General features: G+C 43.5%; 1 protein-coding gene across 4 annotated transcripts in view; it reads right to left on the reverse strand.

The window, feature by feature from the left end:
* Window positions 1–17,755, reverse strand: part of LOC126295377 (peroxynitrite isomerase THAP4-like) — an 81,087-nt gene that overhangs the window by 41,354 nt on the left and 21,978 nt on the right. For all 4 annotated transcript variants that reach the window (XR_007552478.1, XM_049987860.1, XM_049987862.1 and 1 more), the window contains 2 exons: window positions 16,147–16,369; window positions 6,047–6,121 (listed from right to left, as the gene is read on the reverse strand). Coding sequence is in view for 3 of the 4 variants with exons in the window: in XM_049987860.1 (XP_049843817.1) it covers window positions 6,047–6,121; window positions 16,147–16,369 (298 nt within the window). In the remaining variant the exon portion in view is untranslated. The remainder of the gene's footprint in view (window positions 1–6,046; window positions 6,122–16,146; window positions 16,370–17,755) is intronic.

The raw sequence follows: 17,755 nt of genomic DNA on the forward strand, positions 1-17,755 counted from the left end.
TTGTAAGCACAAAGATAAGTACTGGCGACAAAACCTCTGCATCAGTAAATAAATTTAAAAAAAGGTGGAAGACGAGCTTTTTTTCTCCGCCCCGAGTTTCAACCCCAACATTTTCATACATTATCCAAAGAAGTAAATACAAATTTAGTATTGTTCATCTTCGAATGTAGCAGAATCTCGATGTACTACGAAAAACCGACTGGCAAGACTGTTTGGGATGTTTGTCAATATGGCCAACTCTACATTCCGAAATTTTTCCTACCTGTGAGAAGAGATGGTTGCTAATAGGAACCTGATGAAATGTGAATCACATACAGTATTACCCTCACCATAAGAATAATATGAATATAAACATTTTGCCACGTATTCTTTCGTGTTTGCTCCTATCTCATTTAAGTCCTGTCCGCCTAATAAACCACGAAACTAGAGTGAGACAACAGCAAACGCGGAAGAATATAAATATCGTGTCATGTTTATATTCGTATTATTCTTATGCCTAATAGTGATACAGTCAGAAATGAAGCACAGTAACTGACTAGATTTTTAAATCTAAGGTGACTCAAATTTCTGTGCAGAATTTGGTGTACTAAAGAAGCGGCCGCAAAGATTTCCAAACGGAGAAAAATTTTCGTCTAACTCTCGTTCAGAACATGTTCTATTATACGCAGTCTATTATTTGGTTCTTGTTGATCATTATCAAGGAAAGCAGCAGTGTAAGTAACAACAAATAGCAGTCTCTTGTCATTGTTTCGCTAATGATACGATTCCTCTCTCTTTTTTTTTTTTTTTAAATTGTAAGCGGCGGGAGCGGGCAAGAAAAGCAAGCCAAGCCGCGAGCGGCGACAGGGCGTAAACACTCATTATTGGAATGCGACAAACAATACTTGACACAGTACAGTAATGCATTTTCAGCTTAGAGTGACATAAACACCTATAACAAAGAGAACGGCACTTATCAGATGAAAGCAAAATAAGCAATCAATTCAAACCAGACGAAGCACGTGAAAAAGGAAGGGTACCCGTATAAATACGGATGGAGCGCCTGATGCATAGCAATGGCTACCTGGTAAAGCTTAACTGCTAAGCTTATGACTCAAACCAAACTACTGTAGCAGTATCATCATTCATTCGACCTAAATTGTGTCTCATATTACAATGGACCAACTTTGTTTCGATTTGGAGGTGCGGCCTAAAAGTATTCTCTCTCCTTGTATTTCGAGTCTCAAATTTCAAGTGTGGCTTAGATTCGGGAATTTTTTTTTCCCTTTATTTCGAGTCTCATTTTTCAGGTGTGGCTTGGATTCGAGTGCGGCTTATATTCAAGTAAATACGATAGGCAGGTAATCAATGTGACATTCACATCATTCCGATGTGCGTGCGGTAAATGTGGAAATGTTAACTGTGGTTATGATGTTACCAAACGTTCGTCTGGCACGTTCATCGGGGTTCGAGGGACAATCGGGTTGCTACCGGTGCCTCCATCTTGGCCTTCGAGGGAGATGCATTACCGGAGAAGGTCAAGGTGATGGTAACTGTCTTCCCGCTGCACTTCCAACCTCATGTCGAGATTGCGGACTCCCATCACATCCCAATACTCCGTGTGCCCCGCCTCCCATCTGTGTCAACTGCGGGGAGCACCATTCACCTTGCTCGCCAGACTGCAAAGTCTTTCAGAAAGAGTGCAAAATCTTGGAATATAAGACACTGGACCGACTGACCTATACTGAGGCCAAAAGGAAGTACGACAGGCTACATCCTGTGAGAATGACATCTTCTTATGCCGCTGCTACAACAACTGTGCTAGCCCCAGACGTTTCGAGACTTCCAGCCGGCTTGATGAGCACAACAACTCCTCTTGCCCCCTTGCCCGTGGGGGGCTCTACCCACTCGCTTGCTCCTGCACCACCTACCTCAGGAGCAACATCCTCCCACCCGACGGGGACGTCCGTCCCCGCTTCTCAGCCGGAGAAGCATCCAACTTCCTCGGCTACTCTCACTCGTAAGGGTTTCCTTGGGTCCCTCCCTTTCCAGGCTTCCACCAGTGGGAAGGATGACGGCCGACAGTGGCATAAGTCCCCCCCAGCGGCTGGTCGTAGGGCTTCGCAATCGTCCTCCGTCCCGGAGACTGAATCGGTGAAGCCTTCCCAGGCTGTGAAACCCAAGGTTCAGCGAGAGAAGTCAGAGCGAAAGGCCTCTAAGGCCGAAGAACTTGTGGTGGCACCGACCCCACCGCACCCTTCGAGCTCTGTGTCTGAAGATGAGGTCGAGATCCTAGCATCCGCTGAGGACCTTCATCTCGCCGGTCCCTCAGACACCATGGATGTCACTCGCACGGGTACTGAAACGGTGGCTGTGAGTGAACACACGGCGTAAATGGCCTCCCCAGTCCCTTCGTGCTTTTCTCAGCCATGGACAATACCATCCTTCAGTGGTACTGCAGTGCTTTCTTCCACCATCTAGCTGAGCTCTGCCAACTTATCGGCCTTCACCCTTTCTTCTGCATTGCTCTTCAGGATACTCAGTTTCCCGCAAAGCGAACCCCCGCCCTCCGTGGATATCTGGGTTATTATAAGAACCGTGCAGCTTATGAAAGGGTGTCTGATGGCGTCTGCATCTATGTCCTTCACTCACTTCACAGCGAGTCTGTCCCTCTACAGACACATTTAGAGGCTGTCGCTGTTCGGGTGTGGCCTCCACAGGCTGTTACCGACTGCAGTCTTTACCTTCCGCCGGATGGTGATGTCGCGCAGCATGTCCCGGCTGCGCTGATAGCCCAATTGCCGCCACCTTTCTTGTTACTGGGCGACTTCAACGCCCTTAACCCTCTGTGGGGTGGGTCAGTGGTGACAGGTCGAGGCGCCACCATTGAGCATTTATTGGCAGAGCTCTATCTTTCGATTTTAAATAACAGTGCCTGCACATACTTCAATGTGGCACATGGCACGTAATCTGCCATTGACCTTTCAATCTGCAGCCCTAGCCTCTTAACGTCTGTCCAATAGTGTGTGCATGACGACCTTTACGGTAGTGACCACTTTCCGATCTTTCTGTCACTGCCACAACGTCAGTCTTCTGAACGCCCTAGCAGATGGGCTCTGAATAAGGCTGACTGGGACTTGTTCTCATCCATTGCCGCTATTCAGCCTTTCTCTAATGACGCCATTGATGCTGTGGTTCACTCGGTCACCATCGGCATCGTTACCACCGCAGAATCTGACCTGCCCCGTTCTTCTGGGTCCCCTCGGCGGCGGACTGTGCCTTCGTGGTCACCCGAGATTGACGAGGCGATTAAGGATCGCCGGCGGGCGCTCCAGCGTTACAAGCGACATCCCTCCATAGACCACGTCATTGCCTTCAAACAGTTGTGTGCGTGGGGCCGCCGCCTTATCCGCCAATGCAAGCAGGAGTGTTGGGAGCGGTATGTGTCCACCATTGGCCTCCGTGTCGCTCCGTCGCAGGTCTGGGCCAGGATTCGACGCCTCTATAGCTATCGGACCCTTGTCAGCGTCCCAGCACTCTCACTGAATGGAGCAGTTTGTACTGACTCCGACGTAATTGCAAACTGCTTGGCAGAGCATTTTGCTCTTACTTCCGCTTCTGCGAATTACCCCCTGGCCTTCAGCTCCATTAAAGAGCGGATGGAACGTCAAAGCCTTTCGTTTCGCACTCACCATCCAGAATCGTACAATGTTCCATTCAGTGAGTGGGAATTTTGCAGTGCCCTAGCCTCTTGCCCTGATACCGCTCCTGGGCCAGATCGCATCCACTGTCAGATGCTGAAACGCCTTTCAATGGACTGCCAGCGATGGCTCCTCGACCTTTACAACCGTCTCTGAGTCGAGGGTGAGTTTCTGTCGCAATGGCAGGAAAGTGTTGTTATCCCCATTCTGAAACCTGGCAAGAACCCTTTGGAGATGGACAGCTACCGTTCCATTAGCCTCAGCAACGTTCTTTGCAAGTTGCTCAAACGGATGGTGAACTGGCGGTTGAATTGGGTACTGGAGTCTCGTGGCCTTCTGGCTCCGTCTCAGGGTGAGTTCCGTAAAGGCCGCTCTGCCGCCGACAATCTGGTGAGCCTGGAGTCGGCCATCCATACTGCCTTTGCCCACTGTCAGCACCTGGTCGCTGTCTTTTTTGACATGCGGAAGGCGTACAATACAACATGGCATCATCACATCCTTTCTACGCTTCACGGATGGGGTCTTCGCGGTCCACTGCCGATTTTCATCCGAAATTTTCTGTCGCATCGAACCTTCCGCGTGCAAATCGCAGCCTCACATAACTTATCTCGAGTTCAGGAGAACGGAGTGCCATAGCGATCTGTTTTAAGTGTCTGCCTGTTTTTAATATCCATTAACGGGCTCGCTGCAGTGGTGGGAGCGTCTGTCTCAGCGTCCTTGTATGCTGACGACTTGTGCCTTTACTATAGGTCTTTTGGAATTTCAGCCGCTGATCGTCAGCTGCAGGGCTCTATCTGCAAGGTGCAGTCTTGGGCTGTAGCGCATGGCTTCCAGTTTTCGGCTGCCAAGACCTGCCGGCGACGCACTGTTCACCCGGAGCCACGGCTTTATCTTGATGGCGAACTTGTTGCTGTGGTTGCGACACACAGGTTTCTGGGTGTGAGGACCCACCTCCAGGTTGCTGCAGTTCCGTTTTGACTGTGGTCCACATTTTGTTGGAGTGTCGCCTTTTAACTGTGCTCAGACAGACATTTGCGCTGCCTGGTACACTTCGTGCCCTTTTAACTGATGACACTACTATGGCTGGCTTAGCTTTGCGTTTTATTCGGACAGGGGGTTTTAATCATTTAATCGGAGTGTTTATGTTTTATTTTATTGTTGTGTGTTTATTCTGGCCTTTGGGCTATGGTTTTAGACTGAGTTTTTAATGTGTTCTCAGTGGTTTGCTTTTCATTTTTTATCTCTATGGTCGGCCAACCACCGTCACACTCTGTGTGATTTTAATTTGTTTTGTCTGATCTCTGTCTGAGTCTTTCTTGTCCTGTGTCGTCTCACATCTTTTATGTTGTTCGTTTTTTATTGTCTGTGGGTGATTTTAGTTTTTTGGAAAAAGGGACCGTTGACCATCGCAGTCTGGTCCCTTTAACCCCCGCAAACCTACCAACCAACAAAAAGCTGATGTCATCATCTTCACTCTGAAGATTGGTTTTGTGCAACTCCATGTTAGTTTATCCTGTGCAAGCCTCTTCATTTTTGAATGACTACTACAACGTATGCCTATTTGAACTTGCTTACTATATTCATCCCTTGGTCTCCCGACACACTTTCTAGCCACTATATTTCCCTCATGCACCAAATTAATGATTCCTTGTTGGAAAGGATGGAGACATGGTCGTCAGAGCATCCTTACTACCCTCGCTGTTTACCTTTCCCTGTTGCTTCATAACCTGGGTTGTGCGTAACTGAATCTACTTTCCCTTCTTCCCTTTTTTCCCCTCCCTCCTCCCTGATGAAGGAACAAAGTTCCAAAAGCTAGGAATGTAAATTTTCTGTTCTGTTTTGAGTATCTATCGGCTGTACTGTGTTTAAGTAAGTACTGGCCAACCCCTCTATCTCTTTGTTAGTATTTGTTTCACATCTTTATATAAGATTTTCCATTAATCCAAGTACATAAGCATGACAAAATAGCAACACTGAAACACTTAGAACAAGCCCAATAGTGTTAAATAATTTAAGAAGTAAAGATGATGACATTTGGTTTTTGGAGCGCTAAACTGTGGTGGTCATCAGCGCTCGTACAAAGTCCCAATCTTTACATGATACAATCTAGCCACTTTCACAAATGCTGATGAAATGATGACAACACAAACACCCAGTTCCCGGGCAGAGAAAATCCCTAACCCAACCGGGAATCGAACCCGGGACCTGTATGAAGTATAGGTAACAACTCCAATGCTTAGTGTTTTGGTGACATGCCTTCTGACTATTCAGCACCTCAGAGAGTGATACCTTTACTTCTCATACTATTTGCATTCCACAAGACCTTTATATATCTACAAAATACTTTTAAAATATGGAGCTCTCACCTCTTCTGTTGCTGAATACATAGATTCATCAGGGTCTTCTTCTGGTTCCTTCTTCACAACCATGTGCTCATACTCCTGGAACACAAGAGTCTGACAGGCTAAACTAACACAAGAAGCAGTTAGAGAAACAACAAATCCTTATGAGCTTTCAAAAATGCAATTCCAAATTAACATCAATAAAGAATATTACAATAGTGGTGTTCACCTACAGAAGGGGTCGTCTGCATACTTCCACGTAATCCTATCCTAAAGCATATAATTCTAGGCCAATGCAGCTAAAGTCGAGTAAGTATTTAGTCTACATAAGCATTAAGTAAGAACTGATAAATGGTCACCAAGCAGAACCATTTTTTTTTCCAACACTTTTATTCTGTAATTGTAATGACAAGAGTGTTTTTAGGACAAACTAAAAGGCATTTTATAAGAAAAGGAGAATCTTCTGCAGAGGTCTGAACAGAGAACTCCCAAAGAGACTCATAACATGTCTTGTATGGAGTGTTCTTCTATATAGCGCTGAAACATGGACTATGAGGAAAAAAGACAGAGAAAGGCTTGAGGCTTTTGAGATCTGGACATGGCGGGAGATGGGAAGAATAAGTTGGATGGACAGAGTGAAAAATGAAGAGGTACTGAGAAGAGTGGGAGAGAAAAGACAGTTACTAGATGTAACAAAGAGAAGGAAAAGAAATTGGATTGGGCATATATTAAGAAAGAATGACGGACTGATAAAAACAGTTTTAGAAGGTTATGTAGAAGGGAATAGGAAGCGAGGAAGGAGGAGATTACAGATACTGGATGACATGATGGACGGTACAACATACAGCGGCCTTAAAAAGGAAGCAATGGATCGCAGAAAATGGAGAGGCAAAGGACCTGCTAATATAGCAGATAACTGATGATGATGAAATTCACACCCATAATATACAAAAAAACAAATGAAAAAAGATTAGGGTTTAATGCCTTGTTGACAATTGAGAGGTCATTATATGCACAGAAAGTGCTCCGACTCGGGGACATTGTGGAAAGAATCCTTCTTAAAGAGACCATGCCAGCATTTGCCACCTGCTGTTTTGCGAAATGAAAGAAAGCTAATGTGGATGACTAGATGGCAAACTAACTGGTGTCTTCCACAACACAAGCCCAATGTCTTCCCAGCTTAGTCACAACATTGAAATTAGAAATAATTTCTGTACAGACAGTGTGGGTCCACCTATGTAGCCGGTCAGTCAGTGCACTGACTGCCACGCAGAGGAGCTGGGTTCAATTCCTGTTACTGCCGGGGATCTTTCCTCAGCGGAAAGACGGGAAGGGTATGTAATCAGCATCGAGATGCCAACTGAGGAGCTACTCGACAAGTAGCAGCAGCTTCAGACCACAGAAACTAGCGAAGCCCGGAAGAGAGGCACTCTGATCGCACGTCCCTCTGATCCACATCCGACGTCACTGGCATAGGATGACATGGTGGTCAGTTGGTAGCAACAGGCCTGCCAGGTCCTGTGAATGGGATTTGCAACATAGACTGTGTGTTCCTTTCTAGTCTATGGAACGGAGAGTTACATTCCACGGAAAACGGGTGTAACAGGATCACTGCCAACAAATAAGTATTTCATTCATATCTGAAAAAAATGTGCAACAGGTAGAGATCTCCCAAACAAACTACTATCATACCATGAAACACATTCCTAACCCTGAATACATTAATAACAGAGTCCTCCAAGGAAGTGTGCTTGGCCCAATATACTCTTCTCAATATACAGTGTAGTCCATTGACTGTGACTGGGCCAAATATCTCACGAAATAAGCGTCAAAAGTTGAAACTAAAAAGGACGAAACTTCTCTAGCTTGAAGGGGGAAACCAGATGGCGTTATGGTTGGCCCGCTAGATGGCACTGCCGTAGGTCAAATGGATATCAACTTCATTTTTAAAAATAAGAACCCCCATTTTTTATTACATATTTGTGTAGTACGTAAAGAAATATTAATTTTTTAGTTGGACCACTTTTTTCACTTTGTGATAGATAGCACTGTAATAGTCCCAAACATATGTCTCACAATTTTAGACTAACAGTTGGTAACAAGTAGGGTTTTTTAAAATCAAAATGCAGAACATAGGTATGTTTCAACATTTTATTTCGGTTGTTCCAATGTGATACATGTACCTTTGTGAACTTATCATTTCTGGGAATGCATGCTGTTACAGCGTGATTACCTGTAAATACTAAATACCGAGGAAACCCGAGTAGTGGCGAGGCGGACCGAGCCCTGGACGGCACGCGTGCAGCACATCTGTACCCGCGCGTGCAGTTTGTCACACCGTGGCCGTCCATGATATATATGATAGGGAGGTTATTTATTAGGCAAGACACAGGCTCCGACATTGATGACTGGAGTTGTATTGTCTGTACATACAGGCAGTGGGGAATATTTGGTGTACTGAAATGCTGAATAAAACCAAACTGTTAAAAACACATTGCATTACTTATTGGATGCTCCTCATATTTGTGTGTTGTAATTGTATATGTTTACGTATATTTGTGTCTGTATTGCATATATGTGTGTGTTGACAACATCAATAAGATTTATATTGTCTACAGATGGATAAATAAATAAGTCAATAAAATGAGTCAGACAGAAGATTTGAAATACACTGATATTCAAAACAAAAGAGAAGGTTAAAGTATTAACCAGTTTTCCCCTTATTTTATTAGAATATTCCAATCAACGGATGTACAAAGGTCACTGAAAAAAAATAAGGTGGCGCCTGCATAATTAAAACTGCTGAAGGGACCAAAATCCCATTGTTTACTGAAGATGATGTGGTCTCTACATGGCTGCCGAGGCCCAAAAGTCACCGCTAGAGGGTCACGGGCACACATCCGTATGCCGACAGAGCAAGCACGTGTAGATTTTGACTGTCCACTGAAAAGCCAGTCCCGAGTAACCTGCCCGACAATGCTATCACTAGTGTTGTGCAGCATTCCAGATCACGTGTTATTGGCTCGCAATCACTTGTGCCACAACTTTACCCTCGCATTCAGCACTCGCACTCACATGTGCCTTTATTTGATGAACTCCCATTCCCTACAGTTCTTCTACTGTCATAAAATGTGCTATATCCCTTTTCTCTTCTTCTGAAGCCTCCATTTCACTGTGGACATTTGACATGTGCTTTGCTCTGTTGTCATGTGGCTGTGCACCCGTGCACCTCCAGCAGCGAATTCAAAGACTCGGCACGCTAAAAATTGCATCCGAGTAGCGATTTTTTTTTCTTTGGACGAGTAGTGGATTTTCTTCAGAGTACATGCTTTTATACTAAAATATGTGTTTAAAGTATTGTAGTGATGGTAGCCAACATTATTAGTGTAAGTTGAATCCTTATACAAGGGTCACTCCAAAAGAAATGCACACTATTTTTTTAAAATCCATCTTTTATTCTACATGTTTGAGTGTTTTACAGTGTGTAGATTCATCCTTTAGGAACAATATTTTCATTTCTCCACATAATTTCCATCCATCTCAACTGCCTTACGCCACCTTGCAACCAGCGCCTGTATACTTGCAAGGTAAAATTCTGGACCAACCTGTTGGAGCCAATGTTTGGCAGTGTGCACAAGGGAGTCATCATCTTCAAACCTTGTTCCACAAAGAGAGTCTTTCAGTATCCCAAAGAGATGACAGTCACATGGAGCCAGGTCAGGACTAAGGTGGGTGTTTCAGTGTTGTCCATCCAAGTTTTCTGATCGATTCTATGGTTTTTTGACTGACATGTGGCCGTGCATTTTTTTAACGTCAACACTTTCAGTTTTCTGCAAATACTTCCTTCCCCTATCCCAACGTAGCATGACAATTTGTTCACTGTGATGCATCTGTCAGCAGTCCCCAATTCGTTAACTCTCTGCACATTGTCTGGAGTGTGTGCAGTACGAGGACTGCTGCTGCGAGGACAATCCGCAATACTGCCGTGCCTGCTCTCGTCACATAACCTGCTTGCCCACCGACTGAACTGCGATCGACAGCAGCATCTCCGTACACCCTTTTCAACCTCTTGTAGATGTTTCCCGCTGTCTCGTTTTCACAGCACAGGAATTCTATGACAGTATGTTGCTTCTGACGAACGTCAAGTGTAGCAGCCATCTTGAAGACATGCTGTGACGACGCCACTCACGGGAACAGGTTGAACTAAGTTTGAAAACAAGCGGGAAGGATGTATCTACACACTGTTAAACTTTAACACATGCAGAATGAAAACTTGCTGTTAGTATAGTCTACAGACAGTAGTGGATGTTTCTGGTTGTTAATGTATGAACTAACTCATCTTGCACCCCTGAAGCCACCCTTTATGATAAGATTCACTGAAAATTGTTTACGACAATCAGTGAATGAACTGAGATACCATCAAATTCCTGAGGGAGAAGCTTAATTACAAACTACTACAATCACTTTTAAAAATCAAAGTCTGTCCAAGAGCCAAGCAAAATATCCCTCCCACACACATTCATTTCATGAAATATTATCTCTAATAAACACCAAGCACACAGTAAAGATTATGCACACAACATTCACACCCTCTCCACACCATTCGAATACAAAACAGGAAAGTGCTCAATGGGTGTGCTACTTAAGTACCCTCATCCGTGCACAGTCTGCAAAGTACTGACTCGGGAAAAGCAACTAATGAACACACTGTACAACACAGATATCCAATAAATTTTCAGAGCCCTCTTCAAAGATCTTAGAATCCTCATGCTGTACTTACTTTCCAACACACTGAGTCCTAGACGGTGTTTGTTACTAATATAAAAAATCAGTTACAGTCAACTTTAATTTGCAACGTAATTGTTGTTGTTGCTGTTATGATCTTCACCCTGAGGACAGGTTTGAAGCAGCTCTTCTCGTCACTCTATCCTATCCTGTGCAAGCCGCCGTATCTCTGTATAACCACTGCAGTCTCTATCTACTTGAACCTGCTTACTGAAATCGAGCCTCGGTCTCCTCTTACAAAGTTTAGCTCCATACCTCCTACTATTGCACAACTGACAATTGCCTGATGCCTCACACTGTGGCATCCACTAATCCCTTCTTTCACTCAAGTTGTGTTCTCACTTACTTTGAATCAGTATCGCCTCCTCCGTTATTTGATCTACCCATCTGATCTTCAGCATTATTCTATAACACCATATTTTCAAAAGTTTATGTTCTCTTCTTGTCTGAATTGCTGATTCTCCATGTTTCATTCCTCCTCCCAAACCTACAATCTATACAGATACCTTCATAAAATACAAGGTGTACAACTTTGCTTCCGCTGTTTGCCGATGGGTTGCAACAATGATAAGTAGCGGTCGAAAGAAACAGACCGCAGATGCAGGCAGTAGGCTTGGACCTCGCTCAACATAACCTCATTCAAACATAAGTCGATTTGTGTCAGCATCATAACGTTGTCCTCGATTCAAAATTTCAGTTTATGAGCCAAATCCTCATCATTTGTGGGAGGTGTTACTGTTTTGTTTCAATATGAAGAAAACAGTGGCCGAGTCTCATCAGATGCTCTCACGTAGTACATACGGTAAGGATGCTATTAGCAAAAGTACGTGTTGTGAGTGGTTTCAACGCTTCAAGAACGTTTATTTCAACGTTGTACACCGACAGAGTGGTGGAAAAGATAATGTTTTCGAAGATGCAGAATTGGAGACATTGCTCAGTGAAGACTCGCGTCAAACTCGAGAAGAATTGGCACTATTCGTGGGAATGACACACCAAGCCATTTCAAAACATCTCATGGCTATGAGCATGATTCAGAAAGAAGGAAATTGGGCCCCGTGTGAGCTGAAACCAAGAGACGTTGAACAGCGTTTGTGTGTTTGTGAACAGTTGCTTCAGACGCAAAAACGAGAGGGATTTCTGCATCGCATGGTGACCAGGGACGAAAAATGGGCTCATTACGATAACCCTAAATGTAAAAAATCATGGGGATATCCTGGCCATGCTTCCACGTCAACAGCCAAACCGAATATTCATGGCTCCAAGATCATGCCCTGCATTTGGTGGGACCAGCTCAGGATCGTGTACTATGAGGTGTTAAAACGGAGAAAAACAGTCACAGATGCTTGTTATCGAACACAATTAATGCACTCTAGCAGAGCATTAAAAAGGCCGCAATACAGCGTGAGGCACGATAAAGTTATGATACAGCACGACAATGCTCGACCCGACATTGCAAAAGTGGTCAAAACGTACTTGGAAACGTGAAATGGGGAGTCCTACCCCACCCCATCATATGCTCCAGACATTGCACTTGCTCCCTCTCGACTATCACCTGTTTAGATCAATGCCGCAGGGCCTGGGTGACCAACACTTCCAATCTCACGAAGAAATCACAAATAGGATCGATTCGTGGATCGCTTCAAAAGATGAACAATTTTTTTGATGCGGGATTTGTATGCTGATCAAAAGTTGGGAGAAAGTAGTGGCCAGCGACGGAAAATACTTTGAACAATACATGTGTAACCAATTTGTTTCATTAAAGCCTCAAATGTTCGAGAAAAAACGGTAGAAGCAAAGTTGTACACCTTGTACTTTCCAACACTTAAACTGACATCTGATTTCAACAAATTCCTCTTTTCATAAATGCTTTTCTTGCTATCACTGGTCTGTTCTTGCTGTCACCGTCTGCATTTTCCACAGTCCAGTGACATTAATGTGGACCACTTGTCAACAGCCTGAATGACCACCTTTTGCACCTGCAAACATGCAGGTAATGAGTCAGTGAGGTTCTGGAAAGTACCGACAGGGATGTGAAACTGTGCCTCAAAAAATATATAAAAAGGAAGAAAACTCAATCTAGCAAATGAACAATAAAGCATAATCATTAAAATTAAAACCATAAAAACAAAAAAAATTAGGATGATAAGAACTCAAAGTGAACCTAACTACAGTGTCGTGGTCACTGCGCTAGCTTTCTCGGACGAGGATCCGTGGCGTGAACAGCCCGACAGAGGTGGTTCCACATATTCTCGGTCAGATTTAAAGCAGAGCAGTTTGGTGGCCAGGCGAGTACAGTAAACCCATCTCGGTGCTCTTCAAACCACGCACGTACATTGCGAGCTGTGTCACAACTCGCACTGTCCTACTGGTTGGTGCCATCGTGCTGAGGAAAAAACAAACTGCTCGTACGGGAGGACACGGTCCCCGAGGATAGGTACATATTGTACTTGTGTCGATCCACTGCGCCTCCCAGAGTGTCGAGATCACCCGGAGGCTGCCACAAAAACATTCCACAGACCGTAACACTCTCTCCTCCATTCTGGATCCTTTCAACAATTGCTGCAGGGCCAAACGTGTCAACAGCCAGCTATATGACGGAACAGAAAACTCGATTCACCCGAAAAGGTCACCTGTCGCAACCCCGTGGACGTCCCGTTGCTGTATTAGTCTGCAGATTCCAGCCTTCACGCCAGTGAATGGCAGTCGGCGTCGGTGCACGAACCGGTGTCTCTTGCGGACGCCCATTAGCAGTGACATTCATTGAACGATTGTCGTAGAGACACTGTCAGTAGCTCCTCGGTTCATCGGGTCGGTCAGTTGCTCGACAGTTGTACGTCTACTCACCTGTACACATTTCTGCACCCACTGTTCACCCAGTCATCTAAGGTGCGGCGCACCAAAGTTGCCCCAGCACCAATTTCAGATAGGGCCATTTTGCCACTTAAGATATACTTCACCCGTGGTAGCATAACAACTGTTGACGAACTTAGATGCTCAGACAGTGGTCAATTAATGTGATTGGACCATGTATAACCTCTCCCCTTCAGCCACCACCAACAACTTCGCTGCCCAAATAGCAAAACACTACTACTTTTAGTCTCTTATATTCTTATCTAAATCCGCCAACATCACCTGATATAATTTGGACTACATCCTTCAATAACACAGGAGAGATTGAATTTAAATGACAAAAGGAGAAAATATAAAAATCAGCAAAAGAAGCAGGCAAAACAGAACAAATGTCTAAAAAATGAGTGACAGGAAGTACAAACTGGCTATGTAGCAGTGGCTAGAAGACAGATTTAAGGCTTAAGAAGTGTATTTCACTAGCAGGAAAATAGATGCCACCTACAGGGAAACTTAAGACCCCCTTTGAAGAAAAGACAGGCAGCCGTACAAATATCAAGAACTCGTATGGAAAACGAGTTCTAACCAAATAAGCTGAAAGGTGGAAGGAATATATAGAGGGTCTATTATACAAGGCAGAAGTATATGAGGACAGTATTATAGAAATGGAAGAGCAATTAGGTGAATCTGAGATGGGAGATATGATACTGTGAGAAGAATTTGACAGACCATTGAAAGGCGTAAGTCAAAACAAGACTACTACTGCTACTACTGATAAGCCCTGGGAGAGACAGCCATGACAAAACTTCCACCTGACGCGCAAGATGTACGAGACAGGTGAAACACTCAGACTTCAAGAAGAATGTAATAATTACAAATCTGTTACAAAGCTGTTGCTCACTGTGTGAAAACTACCAAACTATCAGTTTAATTAGTCATGGTTGCAAAAAACTAACACGAATTCTTTGCAGAGGAATGGAAAAATTGGTAGAAGCCAACGTTGGGGAAGATTGCTTTGAAATCTGAAGAAAAGTAGGAACACCCGAGGCAATATTGACCCTACAACTTATCTTAGAAGCTAGGTTAAGGAAAGCCAAACCTACGTTTTTAGCATTTGTAGGCTTCGAGAAAGCTTTTTAACAATACCCACTGGAATACTCTCTTTCAAATTCTAAAGGTAGCACAGATAAAATATGGGGTGCGAAAGGCTCTTTACAACTCTAATACAAACAAGGTGGCAGTTAGAAGAATCGAGAGGCACAAAAGGGAAGTAGTGGTTGAGAAAAGAGTACGACAGGGTTGTAGCCTACCCCCGATGTTATTCGATCTGTATACTGAGAAAGCAGTAAAGGAAACCAAAGAAAAATATGGAGTAGGAATTAAAATCCATGGAGAAGAAATGCAAACTTTGAAGTTTGCCAACAACACTGTAATTCTGTCAGAAACAGCAAAGGACTTGGAAGAGCAGTTGAACAGAATGGGCAGTGTCTTGAAAGGAGGATATAAGATGAACATCAACAAAAGCAAAACAAGGATAATGGAATGCAGTCAAATTAAATCGGGTGATGGTGAGGGAATTAGATTAGGAAATGAGTCACTTAAAATAGTAGACAAGTTTTGCTATTTAGGCAGCAAAGTAACTGATGATGGCTCAAGTAAAGAGGATAAAAAAATGTAGATTGACAATTGAAAAATGTTTCTGAAGCAGATAAATTTGTTAACATCAAATATAGATTTCAGTCTTAAAAAGCCTTTTCTGAAAGTATTTGTATAGAGTGTAGCCATTTATGGAAGTAAAACATGGAGGATGAACAGCTTGGACAATAAGAAAATGTAAGCTTCTGAAATGTGATGCTACAGCAGAATGCTGAAGATGATAGGTGGATCACGTAACTAATGAGGTGGTGCACAGTAGAATTGGAGAGATAAGAAATTTTAGGCACAACTTGATTAGAAGTAGGGATCAGTTGATACGGCACATTCTGAGATATCAAGACATCACCAATTTAGTACTGGGGGAAGAGTGTGTATGTGGGAGTGGATGGGGCTGGCCAATGGATGAAAACAGTAAGCAGATTCAGACGGATGTAGGGTGCAGTACTTATTCGGAGATGGTGAGGCTTGCACACAATAGAGTAGCATGGACTCCTGCAACAAATCAGTCTTTGGACTGAAGACAACGACAACAACAAAAACAACGACAACAACAACAACAACAGGTGGAGGTGGAGGAGGAGGAGGAGGAGATGAGACTGGAATCAGCCACAAAGTCATTGAATGAACAGTTTACATACAGGAATCAATGTGCAATATAGCCACTAAACATCTGAAGATGCCAAAAGGCACACTTTTGGTTGAAGTACGTAGCTTGTTTTTCATTCCACAAACTTTGACTGACCACAGTGTTTCTGTCACTATTATAAATACTTTTTGTTTCTGCTGATATTGGAGACATATTCACAGTTTTTCTTCCATAGCACTAAACCTCATACCTGTTCCTGCTTCACTGTGCCACACAAAAAATTGTCTCGATTCTCTCTGTCGTGCGACTCCTTTTTCGTGGCGATTTCCCACTGCATTTTGTTGGTAGCTGAATCATTTGGCATGATGTTTGATTCACCTACTAATGCAGAAATTTTCCTGTTTCTTTCATCATCTGGCCAAGTTTGCTCAGGTTTGGGTGCCAATGGTGGCACTACTGAAATACACCAAATACTGGAAAAAAAAGAAATAAAATCATGAGACAAAATTAAACTCCCATCTCTCTCTCTCTCTCTCTCTCTCTCTCTCTCTCTCTCTCTCTCTCTCTCCCTCTCTCACACACACACACACACACACACACACACACACACACACACACACACACAGATATCGAAAACGTATTTTACACATTATTATAACAATATTAAGAAAATGATAGACTGATGTTCACAACAGAGGTCTGTAACAAAGCAGGCAGATTCCACTTGCCTGTTGTGCTTTTTCTGTTGTCCCTCGTCCCTCCGCCACCCTGAAAGTATTATTTTCTTTTGCAAATCTCTTGGTATTCCTTATTTGTATGAAACGTGCACAGTAGCTAAAATTCTCAAATATTGACATAGGGCTTTTCTGCCTTGTTGATGTTGTGGTCTTCAGTCCTGAGACTGGTTTGATGCAGCTCTCCATGCTAATCTATCCTGTGCAAGCTCCTTTATCTCACAGTACCTACTGCAGCCTACATCCTTCTGAATCTGTTTAGTGTATTCATCTCTTGGTCTCCCTCTACGATTTTTACCCTCCACGCTGCCCTCCAATGCTAAATTTGTGATCCCTTGATGCCTCAGGACATGTCCTACCAACCGATCCCTTCTTCTAGCCAAGTTGTGACACAAACTCCTCTTCTCCCCAATCCTATTTAATACCTCCTCATTAGTTATGTGATCTACCCACATAATCTTCAGCATTCATCTGTAGCACCACATTTCGGAATACTTTCAGAAACAACTTCCTGACACTTAAATCTATACTCGATGTTAACAAATTTCTCTTCTTCAGAAACGCTTTCCTTGCCATTGCCAGTCTGCATTTTATATCCTCTCTACTTCGACCATCATCAGTTATTTTGCTCCCCAAATAGCAAAACTCCTTTACTACTTTAAGTGTCTCATTTCCTAATCTAATTCCCTCAGCATCGCCAGACTTAAATCAACTACATTCCATTTATCCTCGTTTTGCTTTTGTTGATGTCCATCTTATATCCTCCTTTTCTCCAAAGGACTCTTTAATTTTCCTGTTGGCTGTATCTATATTACCCCTATATTACCCTCTACATCCTTACATTTGTCCTCTAGCCATCCCTGCTTAGCCATTTTGCACTTCCTGTCGATCTCATTTATGAGACGTTTGTATTCCTTTTTGCCTGCTTCATTTACTGCATTTTTATATGTTCTTCTTTCAGTAATTAAATTTAATATTTCTTCTGTTACCCTAGGATTTCTACTAGCCTTCATCTTTTTACCTACTTGATCCTCTGCTGCCTTCACTACTTCATCCCTCAAAGCTACCCATTCTTCTTCTACCGTATTTCTTTCCCCCATTCCTGTCCATTGATCTCTTATGCTC

The sequence above is a fragment of the Schistocerca gregaria genome, chromosome 11 (genome assembly GCF_023897955.1).
Source record: "Schistocerca gregaria isolate iqSchGreg1 chromosome 11, iqSchGreg1.2, whole genome shotgun sequence".
NCBI classification, from domain to species: domain Eukaryota; kingdom Metazoa; phylum Arthropoda; class Insecta; order Orthoptera; family Acrididae; genus Schistocerca; species Schistocerca gregaria.